We start from the raw sequence: 13,369 nt of genomic DNA on the forward strand, positions 1-13,369 counted from the left end.
TTGAGTCCCAATTGGTCCCCCAAGCCAGATGTCCCTTACTCTGCTGTGTTGCCTTAAAAGACAGTCACCACAGTGGGTGGTGGTGGTGGTGAGTGGAGGTAGGTGGGGTTACTAAATCAAATAGGGCGACTGTCCACCCAACGCCTTTCCGCCTACCACTGGGGTCACCCCTTAACACGGCAGGTGGCTGGCCCCCTGCCATTTTAAATAATAATCAAGGATCTATTGAGGTTGTTAACCAACCTGTTGGCCCTGATGATACACTGCCTGCACCATAATCCAATTGGTGTGGGCAGGAGTGAGCAGGCCATTTTTTAACATGTTTTTAAAAGGTTGGGAAGGAAGAGGCAGGTAATATCTTCCTGCATTGCCGTTTGCACCTCATTTAGATACCCCCTCTACTTCCTACATGTTTGCGCTCTAAAACCAACCACTGCCACACACCCCCAGCTCCCTCCCTAAGTTGCCCAAACCCTCACCGCCCAATATGATGGACATACCATGCTCCAGAATCCACTGAGCCTTCTTCTTGGTACAAATTGCAGTCCAGGCAGCACACACTAATGGACTCTTGGCACTGCCGGAACTGCTGAAGCTGCATCCGATTGGCTGGCAGTTCCCGAGGGTCAGGCCCCTCCTCAGTGAAGTCAGCAAGTCCCACTAACAGGCTACTTGATACTTGGCCTAAAATATTGGGCTGGATTTTACGTTCATCCGCCAGCCTGTTTTTGGTGGGGGATGGGGACTTGGGGCACATCAAGCAGGACGGGTGCCAACCCTGTCATAATATACACACAGGTATATGATGGTGCACAGACAGGCAGTGATTGACACACAGGATGACCAGTGAACACACAGAACACAGCAGCCAATCACCAGACAGGACACGACCATTATAAAGACAGAGGGCACTAGTTTTCCCGCTCTCTTGGGATCCAGCCTCTGAGACAGTCAGAACCCGTGAGCAGCAACTAGAACATACACCGTGTGGTAGTAAGATAGTCTGGTCAGGTAGCCTCAGGTCTCCAGTCAAGTCAGCATAGTGTCAACCCACAGTTAAAGTATGTATGATAGTTAAGAGTTCAATAAAATCGAGTTGCATTTCTTCAAGTGTTGGAAGCCTGTCTCTCTCACTGCTGCAGTAAATGCAGTCCTCGCAGACCCGGCACAGATCACACCCCATCACCTTCCCGCCTACAACTGACGTCAGCCCCATAACATGGCAGTCACCTGAGAGACATTATGGCTGAAGAGTGGGTCATTGTGGAGTGAGTTGATTCCACACCGACTTTGCCTCATCTGCCCTCCCAGTATTATGCAGCCTATTCAGTGTTTCGCTCCACAGATGCTGCCTGACCTATTGAGTTTTCCCCGTAGTTTTTGTTTTTATTATAAAAACATCTGTTGGGTTAGGGGAAGGGAAGTACCTCAGCTGCATTACCTTAGACTCTATAATCTTTGGGCTGTTTCTAGGATCCCTGCAGGCCCTTTGTTCTATGGAAGTTCCATACATGGCCCAACAAGAACTGTCGTATAGTATACTCACATGTTGGCTGGAAAGTAAAGTAAGAAGCCTTACCAACACCAGGTTAAAGTCCAATAGGTTTGTTTCGAATCACTAGCTTTCAGAGCGCAGCCCCTTCATCAGATGAATCTGAAAGCCAGTGATTCGAAACAAATCTGTGTGACTTTAACCTGGTGTTGTAAGACTTCTTGCTGTGCCCACCCCAGTCCAACGCCGGCATCTCCACATCATGAAAAGTAAAGTGGCTAGGGAGGACAGGAGAACTCTTTCCTGCCCAGTTAAATTATAATTACATTTTTACTTAACTACACCAACTCCCAAGAGGCCAATATCAAGGGGCATAATTTAAAGTAATTGGCGTAACAATTAAAGGGGAGTAGAGGAGTACATTTTCACCTAGAAGGTGTTGGGGGTTTTGAACTCATTGCTTGAAAAGATATTCAAAAACCCTCATCACATTTTTTAAAAATACTTGGATATGACATGAAGTGCTGTAACCCACAGAGCTTCAGACCAAGAACTGGAAAGTGGAATTGGGCTTAATTGCTTTTCCCCAGCTGACACAGGCCTCCTTCTGTGCTGTAAAATTTCTATGGGGGAAATTTTCCATTTCTGCACAGATGCTGGCTGGGGCGCGAAAACCAGCAGGCACCTCGCCACATTGTGCAGCACATTGTGCAAAGAAAAATGGCGGCATGTCTCACACCATCATTTAGGTGGAGCGGAGCTGAAAAAGGAATTCCTGAGATCGGGATGCCATTTTTATATTTTTATAGGGCGGCCCAATCTCGGATTTTAAAAAAACAGGAACCCCATTTCCCCAATGGAGCTCCCCAGAGGGCAGTGAGATTCTAGTTTCTTGACTTTTGGGGGATTTTGTGCCCACGTCGCTGTTTGCTCCCGACCCATGTTTCTAGATGGAGCCGGGTGTGGGCCCGGGTATAGGGAACCTGGCCATGAGGAAGATTAGAACTATTAGAAATTTTAACAGTAAATTAATATGAAAAGTTAACCAAATGCATATGCATGATTTTTAAAAGACTGTTTTACATCAGAAATTTTGCATTCTGTGTAACTTTATTATAGAAAATGTCACAAAGCACTTTAAAAAATATATATATATTCATTAAAGTTTTTTAACAAAACAATTTTTTCCCCTTACAAACAATAACCCCCCCCCCCCTCGCCCCCCCCCCCCCCCCCCGGCCCCCACCCCCCCGGTAACAAAACAACACAAAATCACCCTGAGCAAGATATATACATGGTAAGATGATATATTTACATAGCTTTATACACTGGCTCTCACCCGTTCGTGCCAGTTTCCCCCACCCTCCATGTTATCCCCCACTCATCCGTCCCCTCAAGCAATCTCTCGTTCTCCCCCCCCCCCAGGGTTGCTGCTGCTGCTGACCGACCTTCCTCTAACGCTCCGCGAGGTAGTCTAGGAACGGTTGCCACCGCCTGTAGAACCCCTGCGCAGACCCCCTTAAGGCAAACTTAATCCTCTCCAACTTTATGAACCCAGCCATGTCGTTTGTCCAGGCCTCCACGCTAGGGGGCTTCGCCTCCTTCCACATTAGCAAGTTCCTTCGCCGGGCTACCAGGGACGCAAAGGCCAGAATGCCGGCCTCTTTCGCCTCCTGCACTCCCGGCTCGTCCACTACTCCAAATATTGCTAGCCCCCAGCTTGGCTTGACCCGGACTTTCACCACCTGAGATATTGCTCCCGCCACTCCTCTCCAGAACCCCTCCAGTGCCGGACATGTCCAGAACATGTGGACATGTTTCGCCGGGCTCCCCGAACATCTTCCGCATCTGTCCTCTACCCCAAAGAACCTACTCAACCTCGCCCCCGTCAGGTGCGCTCTGTGAACCACCTTAAATTGTATCAGGCTGAGCCTGGCACATGAGGAGGAGGAATTAACCCTACTCAGGGCGTCAGCCCACAAACCTTCCTCGATCTCCTCCCCCAGGTCCTCCTCCCATTTACCCTTCAACTCTTCTGCTAGCACTTCCCCCTCTTCTTTCATCTCTTGGTGTATTGCCGAAACCTTGCCCTCCCCGACCCATACACCCGAGATCACCCTGTTTTGAATTTCCTGTGTCGGGAGCAGCGGGAATTCCCTGACCTGTCGCCTCACAAAAGCCCTCACCTATTTCCCGGGGGTAGATCAAACTTCTCCTCCAGTGCCCCTAGGCTCGCAAATGTCCCGTCGATGAACAGGTCCCCCATTCTTCTAATCCCCGCCCCGTGCCAGCCCTGGAACCCCTGTCCATCTTCCCCGGGACAAACTGGTGGTTACCCCTGATCGGGGACCACACCGAGGCTCCCACTGCACCCCTATGCCGTCTCCACTGGCCCCAGATCCTTAACGTTGCCGCCACCACCGGGCTCGTGGTGTGCTTTGATGGCGAGAGGAGCAGCGGTGCCGTCACCAGCACCCCCAAGCTCGTTTCTTTGCAGGACGCCATCTCCATCCTCTTCCATGCCGCCCCCTCTCCCTCCATAACCCACTTACGGATCATCGCCACGTTTGCTGCCCAGTAGTAGATCCCTAGGTTTGGCAGCGCCAGCCCTCCTCGGTCCCTACTGCGTTCCAGGAACCCTCTCCTTACCCTCGGGGTTTTGTTCACCCACACAAACCCCATAATACTCCTACCTACTCTCTTGAAAAAGCCCTTGGTGATCACGATGGGGAGGCACTGGAACACAAACAAAAACCTCGGAAGGACCACCATTTTTACCGACTGCACTCTACCCACCAACGAGAGCAGCAACATGTCCCATCTTTTGAAGTCCACCTCCATTTGGTCCACCAACCTCGTCAGATTCAGTTTGTGTAGGGCCCCCCAGCTCCTGGCTATCTGGATCCCTAGATACCGAAAACTCCCCTCCGCCCTCCTCAGCGGTAGGTCCCCTATCCCTCTTTCTTGGTCCCCTGCCTGTAGTACAAAAAGCTCGCTCTTCCCTACATTGAGCTGAAAGCCCGAGAACTCCCCAAACTCCCTCAAAGTCTGCATGACCTCCACCATCCCCTCCATTGGGTCCGCCACGTACAGCAGCAGGTCGTACGCGTATAGCGACACCCGATGCTCTTCTCCCCCGCGGACCACCCCCCTCCATTTATTAGACTCCCTCAGGGATATGGCCAGGGGTTTGATCGCCAATGCAAACAACAGGGGGGACAGAAGGCACCCCTGCCTCGTTCCTCGGTACAGCCGAAAGTACTCCGACCTCCGCCGGTTCGTCACCACACTTGCCACCGGGGCGCTGTAAAGGAGCTTAACCCAGCTAATAAACCCTCCCACGAACCCAAACCTACGCAACACCTCCCAGAGGTACTCCCACTCTACTCGGTCAAAGGCCTTTTCCGCGTCCATGGCTGCCATTATCTCCGCCTCTCCCTCCTCCGATGCCATCATTATCACGTTTAAGAGCCGCCGCACATTCGTATTTAATTGCCTGTCCTTTACAAATCCCGTCTGGTCCTCATGTATCACCCCCGGGATGCAGTCCTCAATCCTCGTGGCCAGCACTTTTGCCAATAGCTTAGCGTCCACATTAAGGAGCGAGATCGGCCTGTACGATCCACATTGCAGTGGGTCCTTGTCTCGCTTCAGAATCAAGGAAATTGTCGCCTCCGACATTGTCGGGGGCAGGGTCCCCTCCTCTCTTGCCTCGTTAAAGGTCCTCACTAGTAGCGGGGCCAACAGGTCCGCATATTTTCTATAGAACTCCACCAGGAATCCCAGGGCCTTCCCCGCCTGCATGCTCCCCAATCCCTTACTCAGCTCCTTCAACCCGATTGGTGTCCCCAAACCAGCCACCTCTTGCTCCTCCACCCTCGGGAACCGCAGTTGGTCCAGGAATCTTCTCATCCCCTCTTCCCCCCCTGGGGGCTGGGATCTGTACAGCTCTTCATAGAAGGCCTTGAATACCTTGTTTATTTCCGTTGCATGGCTCCCTCACCATCTTTGATTCCCCCTATTTCCCTCGCTGCCGCCCTCTTACGGAGCTGGTGTGCCAGCATCCGACTGGCCTTTTCCCTGTACTCGTAGGTCGCCCCCTGCGCCTTCCTCCACTGTGCCTCCGCCTTCCCCGTGGTCAACAGTTCAAACTCCGTCTGGAGCCTTCGCCTTTCCCCAAGTAATCCATCCTCCGGGGCCTCTGCGTATCTCCTGTCCACTCGCAAAATCTCCCCCACTAACCTCTCCCTTTCCCTGCCCTCTGTCTTCTCCCTATGAGCCCCGATAGAGATTAGCTCTCCCCTGATCACCACCTTCAACGCCTCCCATACCACCCCCACTCGCACCTCCCTGTTGTCGTTGGCCTCCAGGTACCTTTCAATACACCCCCTTACCTTACAACACACCACCTCATCTGCCAGCATTCCCACATCCAACCGCCACAGCGGGCGTTGGTCCCTCTCCTCTCCCAGCCCCACTTCCACCCAGTGCGGGGCATGGTCCGAAACGGCTATGTCCGAATACTCCGTCCCCTCCACCCTCGGGATGAGCGCCCTGCCCAGCACAAAGAAGTCTATCCGGGAGTATGCCTTTTGCACGTGGGAGAAAAAAGAAAATTCCCTGGCCCGCGGTCTTGCAAACCTCCATGGTCCACTCCCCCCATCAGGTCCATAAACCCCCTGAGCACCCTGGCCGCCGCCGGCCTCTTTCCCGTCCTTAATCTGGAGCGGTCTAGTGCTGGATCTTAAAGTCCCCTCCCATTATCAGTCCGCCTACCTCCAGGTCCGGGATGCGCCCCAACATGCGCTTCATGAATCCAGCATCATCCCAGTTCGGGGCATATACATTTACCAACACCACCCACGTCCCTTGCAACCTACCACTCACCATCACGTATCCCCCTCCATTGTCCGCTACGATAGTCTTGGCCTCAAATGACACATGCTTTCCCACCAGAATTATCACCCCTCTATTTTTTGCGTCCAGTCCCGAGTGAAATACCTGCCTACCGTCCCCTTCTTAACCTAACCTGGTCCACCACCTTCAGGTGTGTCTCTTGGAGCATAGCCACGTCTCCCTTCAGTCCCTTCAAGTGCGCGAACACTCGAGCCCTCTTCATCGGTCCGTTCAGGCCCCTCATGTTCCACGTTATCAGCCGGATTGGGGGCTCTCGCCCCCCCTGTGCCGACTAGCCATCTCCTTTTCTGGGCCAGTCCCGTGTCCGCGTCTCCCTCACCCTCCAGGCCCCCAACCGGGGGACCTCCGTCCCGGCGACCTCTTCTGTGTCCCATTCCCTTTCGGCCAGTGCACCAGCAACCCTGTTTCCCCCCCTCTTCCCCCCCTCCCCCCCTTCCCTCTCCCCCCCCCGCACCCCCGCTAGATCCCTGTCTAGCTTTTTTGCTCCCCCCATATCACTCCCGTAAGTCAGCTGACGCCTGCTGACCCCTGCTTCCCCCGCCATCCCTTTGACCCCCCCCCCCCGTGTGGGAATCTCCTCCTCAGTAGACGTTCCTACGTTCCCCCTCCCACCTTTCTTCCCACGCATGGGAGAGAAACCCCGCGCTTTCCATAGCCTGCCCCGGCCCCCCTGACGCAGCTTCTGTTGCGGCCTTGTCTCTCGTCCCCAGCCCATATAACATTCCCTGCGCGTGCTTGCCCCCCTATATACAACCGCCATCATACTTCAACCCTCAAATACCCCCCACCCTCACAAACCCTCAATTAGAGTCCAACTTTTCAGTTAGTATAAAGGTCCAAGCCTCTTCGGGCGTTTCGAAGTAGTGGTGTTGGCCGTTATATGTGACCCACAGTCGCACTGGCTGCAACATTCCAAATTTCACTCCTTTCCGATGCAGCACCGCTTTGGCCCGGTTGAAACCCGCTCTCCACTTAGCGACCTCCGTGCTTCAGTCCGGGTATATTCTAATCTCTGCATTGTCCCACTTGCTGCTCCGCTCCTTCTTGGCCCATTTCAGGACCCTCTCTCTGTCTATGAACCGGTGAAATCTCACCACCATTGCCCTTGGCGGCTCGTTTGCCTTGGGCTTCCTCGCCAACACCCGGTGCGCCCCTTCCAGCTCCAGCAACCCCGGGGGGGCCTCCACGCCCATCAGCGCCCCGATCATTGTGCCCGCATATGCCGCGGCGTTGGCCCCCTCCACTCCTTCTGGGTGACCCAGGATCCTCAGATTGTTTCTCCTCGACCTGTTCTCCAGGTCTTCGAGTCTTCCCGCCCACGTCTTGTGTAGCGCCTCGTGCCGCTCCACTCTCACCGCCAGGCCCAAGAGCTCGTCCTCATTCTCACTCACTTTGTCCTGGATCTTCACGTCGTGGGCTTTCTGGGTTGCCCCAAGTCCTTCAATTATTGCCAGCATAGGCGCCACCATCTCTTTGCGCAGTTCCTCGAAGCAGCGCTTAATGAATTCTTGGATCTCTTCTTTGTCCCCGGCCGCCGCCATTTTGTTTGTTTTCCCCTTCTTCTCCCGCTGCTCCAGTGCCCTTTTTTTGGCCGTTTTGCTGCGGGTCCGGTCCATACAGGTTAGTGGGGTACCTCTCTCCTCTCTTCCCCACGGGTTGACTGTGTGAAAAGTTCCGTTGGGGCTCTTCTATCGAGCCCGAAAGTCCGTCTTCGCGGGAGCTGCCGATTTGTGCGGCTTAGCTCCGCATAGCCGCAACCGGAAGTGTCACAAAGCACTTTATGTAGAAGGAATACAAAAATAGTTTTCTGTTATATATGCATCCTCCTACAAAACAATTCCTTCCAGTTCTGTCAGTTTAGCAGTTGGCTGGAAAGGTGGTTTGTGATGCAGAGCGAGGCCAACAGTGTTGGTTCAGTCCCTGTACCGGTTGAAGTTATTCATAAAGGCCTGCCTTCTTAACCCTGCCCCTCACCTGAGGTGTGTTAACCCCAAGGTTAGATCACCACCAGTCAGCTGTCCCCCTCAAAACGGAAAGCGGATTATGGTGACTTCACTTTTAACAGATTTTAAAATCCTTTTTCTTTCTATATCCTTATTTTAGGTCAGTCTTTTGGACTGTGTTCCAATGCTTTCAGCTAACCTAAGTGCAGAACAAGAAAAAGATATTGAAGTGGCACGCTGTGGTGCTCTTGCACTCTGGAGCTGCAGCAAAAGTAAAAAAAATAAAGATGCTATTCGTAAAGCTGGTGGTATTCCCCTGCTGGCTTGCCTGCTGAAGTCTCCTCATGAAAATATGCTTATTCCAGTTGTTGGCACACTGCAAGAATGTGCTTCAGAGGTAACAAAAATCAATGGCAATGTGATATTACAATAGCTTTGAAAATATGTATACTTGTCCTTTTACTTGTATATTGTCATGGGTCCAATCAAAGCAAAAATCGTTATCCGTACAGGAAATTATATCAAAAGAAATTTGTAGGGCGTGAATCAGTGGCCTCGATGCACCCACCTTGGTGTCAGGACAAGGCCGTTGAATTCAAATTTGCGATGCTCGAAACGTCTTGCAAGATCGAAGGGAATCGTACGGCTCATTTAAATATACGTTTGCCGGATTCTCCCAGCGCCTTGGTCTCACCGGCTGCTTTTCCGAGACCCTTACCAGGGTGCCGTTTAGTACTGGTCCCCCTGACCAACGGGGAGACTTTCCTCAGCAGGAAATCACACTAAGTGTGGCCTCGGCCCAGAGAATCTCCCGAGGACAAAAGAAACAGCAAAGTGCTGTTTGTTGAAGAGCAAGATGTAGTGCTGAGAAACACACTGCCAAACGCGCCCAAAACTGGACTTAGAAATTTTTCGGGTTTACAGAGTCCGTAATGTTATTGCTTATTTAGCGGTTGAAACACTCATACTTGGGACATCCGGTGACGGTGATGAGCAGTCGCACATCAGGGGTGAAATTCTCCGGTATCGGCGCGATGTCCAACGACTGGCGCCCAAAATGGCGCAAATCAGTCAGGCATCGCGCCGCCCCAAAGGTGCGGAATGCTCCGCATCTTTGGGGGCCGAGCCCCAACCTTAAGGGGCTAGGCCCGCGGCGGACGAATTTCCGCCCCGCCAGCTAGCGGAAAAGGCCTTTGGTGCTCCGCCAGCTGGCGCGGAAATGACATCTCCGGGCGGCGCATGCGCGGGAGCGTTAGCGGCCACTCACGGCATTCCCGCGCATGTGCAGTGGAGGGAGTCTCTTCTGCCTCCGCCATGGTGGAGACCGTGGCGAAGGCGGAAGGGAAAGAGTGCCCCCACGGCACAGGCCCGCCCGCGGATCGGTGGGCCCCGATCGCGGGCCAGGCCACCGTGGGGGCACCCCCCGGGGCCAGATCACCCCGTGCCCCCCCCCCAGGACCCCGGAGCCCGCCCGCGCCGCCTTGTCCCGCCGGTAAGGTAGGTGGTTTAATCTACGCCGGCGGGACAGGCATTTTAGCGGCGGGACTTCGGCCCATCCGGGCCGGAGAATCGCGGGGGGGGGGGGGCTGCCAACCGGCGCGGCGCGATTCCCGCCCCTGCCGAATATCTGGTGCCAGAGAATTCGGCAACCGGCGGGGGCGGGATTCACGCCAGCCTCCGGCGATTCTCCGACCCGCTGGGGGGTCGGAGAATCTCGCCCCAGGTGGCCATCCTCCTGAATACAATCAAATAGGCACTTTTAGTCAAATTTAGCCTGAAAATCCTGACTTATTTCATCCTCATTAAGAAAGGGAGAGTATAGCAACAACATGCCAGCAAATGGGAGCTCGGGAGGCCACAGTGAAGGCAAGAGCAGAGGAAAAGGTCACAAGCAGCGGGTGGATGAGTTGGAGGACCCATGAGACCAGGGTTCCCTGGCCACCCTGGAAAGCGGGAGACTGATGACCCGAACAATGGCCTCCACCCAAGGTGGTGCAACAGCCAAGGGCAATAATTGCCAAATTACACTGTTATCAGGATCGGTAGAGGATCCTGCAGTGGGCGAGGCTGACGAAGGTGAGCAGCTGGGAAGGACATAGAATCCGAGTCTACCAGGGCATTGGGGCAGACCTGGCAAAGTGCAGGGTCGAGTTCACCCAGATGAAATCGGCCCTGTACAAGAGCGGAGAGAAATTTGGAATGTTGTTCCCAGCCAGGCTCTAGATCACGTTTCAAAACAAGGAACACTATTTCAATACCCCGGTGGAGGCGGACGAGTACGGATGAACAGCCTGGACAAAGGGCAGATGAGGCAGCGCTGAGGGTGAAGCAGAGGAAGGAAAAAGGGAAAAAGAACTATGATGGACATATGTTATGTTTGCGTGGGACACTGCTGTCTCGCTTTGAATAGAAATGTCAGACCACAAGGAAGGGCGAGGGCAGAGGAAAGCAGGAGAGGGTGAATAGGAAACAGGGGGAATAGCTATCTAGTGGGCATAGTAAAGGAGTAAGAACAGCCCTGGGAGGGGAGCCACCAAAATAGCAGGGAAAGCTAGTGCAAGGAAGCATGAAAGCAAAGGGGGGGCTGCAACACACCTCCCGGCAGGGAGGGAGCGTCTGCCAAGTGGGGGGACCTCAGCGATGGAGAATGTAAGGGGGAGATAGGGAGGGGGGGACATGGGGGGGATTGGGTAGCAGGGGGGAAGGGGGAATATAAGGGAAATACAAGGAAAAGAAAGGGATGGTTTTCAGCTTGGCTTCAGCAGATAAGGTGCAGGTTGAGGGAACAAGATGGCGCCGCAACAGCCACTTTGGAGGGTCCCAGAACAAACGGAAACCCCGGAGTGCAGGGGTGCACCCATGTGGCGTACACACGGTTGGCGGCCATTTTGGATGGCCCCCTAACAAAGGAAAACCTGGAGTGCAGGGGTGCATCCACCAGGTAAGTATGGTCGATCCCGCAGGAAGGGGGGGGGACAAAAGCCTCCCACCAGGATTATCAGCTGGAACGTCAGGGCACTTAACGGCCCAGTGAAAAGATCCAGAGTCTTCTCCCATTTGAGACGTTTGAAAGCTAACAGTCTTCCTCCAAGAGACGCACCTGAGCGAGAAGGGTGAACTGCGGGTAAGGAAGGATTGAGTGGGACAGACGTGCTACTAATGTCACGAACCCAGGGAGACAGTACAACATGGTCAGCGGTGTCTTTGACAGAGCACTGGTAGTTCTGGTAAACGTATACACGTCCAACTGGGATGACACGGATTTAATAAAGGAGATCATGGCGGAAATCCCCGACATCGACACATACCGACTGATCATGGCGGCGGGGGGGGGGGGGGGGGGGGGACTTTAACTGTGTACAGCACCAATTGACAGACTGATCAAACCCCAGAACAGGGAAAAAGACAGGCATGGCTAAGGAACAGGGAGCATTCATGGAGCAGACGGAGCTGTGGACAGATGGTGGTTCCTCCACCCAGGTGAGATTGAATTCTCGTTCTTTTCACCGGTATATAAGGTATATGCCCGTATCGACCGAATCGGTGCTTCCAGAAATAGAGCAGAATACTCCAACATATTCATCTCTGACCACGCTCCACATTACATGGATGTGAGATTGGAGACAGGCCGTGCCCTACGCCCCGCATGGAAGTTGGACACGGACCTCTTGGCCGACAAGGTTTTCTGCCAGAAAACATCGCAGGCCATAGGCGAGTATATACCAACAACCACAATGGGGGAAGTCTCACCTTCCACATTCTGGGAGGCACTGAAGGCAGTAATTAGGGGAGAGATTATAGCCTACACGATTCGTAGAGACCGGGAAGAGAGGGCAGCAAGGCAGCAACTGATCGACTCCATCCTGGAAGTTGACAGAAGGTACTCCGAGGCCCCGACCGTAGAGCTCTGGTGGAGAGGAAAAAGCTACAAATGGACTTTATCCTGCTATCCACCAGGAAGGCAGTGCACCAATTCTGCCAGCCTCGGGGGACCTTTTATGAACAAGGTCAGTAGGCTAGCTGCCAGTTGGCTCACCAGCTGAGAAAGCAGGCAGCCACGAGGGAGGTAGCCCAGGTAAAAGACAGCAGAGGTAGCACAGTGGTTAGCACTGTTGCTTCACAGCGACAGGGTCCCTGGTTTGATTCCCGACTTGGGTCACTGCCTGTGTGGAGTCTGCACGTTCTCTCCGTGTCTGCATGGGTTTCCTCCGGGTGCTCCGGTTTCCTCCCACAAGTCCCCAAAGACGGGCTTTTAGGTGAATTGGACATTCTGAATTCTCCCTCTGTGTACTCGAATAGGTGCCGGAATGTGGTGTCTAGGGACTTTTCACAGTAACATCATTGCAGTCTTAATGTAAACTACTTGTGACAATAAAGATTATTATTATCAAAAAGTTCAACCAAGCATTTGAGGCTTTCTACTGGGGACTGTACACATCTGAGCCCCCGACGGGGACTCGGACATGAAACGTTTCCTCAATGGACTGGACATGCCAGTCATGGAAGGCGACAGACAGAGAGAGCTGGAAGCACCAAGAGGACTGGGAGAGGTAATAGAGAGCATTGAGTCCATGCAGACGTGGAAGGAGCCAGGACCCGATGGGTTCCTGGCAGTCTTCTTTAAAAAGTTTGCACCAGCTCTGGCCCCACTCGTACAGGAGATGTTCGCAGACGCTCTAGCAAGGAGCACTTTGCCTCCTACCCTAACACAGGCCGCCATATTGCTGATACCCAAGAAAGACAATGACCCAACGGAATGCGGATAGACCCACCCATCTCGCTGCTTAATGTAGATGTGAAAATACTCATGAAAGTCGTGGCCAAGAGACTGGAGGACTGTGTACCAGAAGTGGTCGCAGAGGACCAGACTGGTCTTTGTCAAGACAGCTAACTTGCGAACATCAGAGGCTACTGAATATGATACTGACCCCATCTGGGGAGAGAACGCCAGAGGCAATCGAATCTCTGGATACATAAAAGGCCTTCGATTGAGTCGAACGGAAGTGCCTCATGATGT

The 13,369-nt window shown here is 53.4% G+C and overlaps 1 protein-coding gene across 2 annotated transcripts in view; it reads left to right on the plus strand.

Annotated features, from left to right (window-relative positions):
- Positions 1 to 13,369, plus strand: part of odad2 (outer dynein arm docking complex subunit 2) — a 549,301-nt gene that overhangs the window by 267,028 nt on the left and 268,904 nt on the right. For both annotated transcript variants that reach the window (XM_072508396.1, XM_072508397.1), the window contains exon 13: positions 8,513 to 8,749. In XM_072508396.1, coding sequence (XP_072364497.1) covers positions 8,513 to 8,749 — 237 coding nt within the window. The remainder of the gene's footprint in view (positions 1 to 8,512; positions 8,750 to 13,369) is intronic.

This window comes from Scyliorhinus torazame, chromosome 6 (genome assembly GCF_047496885.1).
Source record: "Scyliorhinus torazame isolate Kashiwa2021f chromosome 6, sScyTor2.1, whole genome shotgun sequence".
Lineage (NCBI taxonomy): Eukaryota > Metazoa > Chordata > Chondrichthyes > Carcharhiniformes > Scyliorhinidae > Scyliorhinus > Scyliorhinus torazame.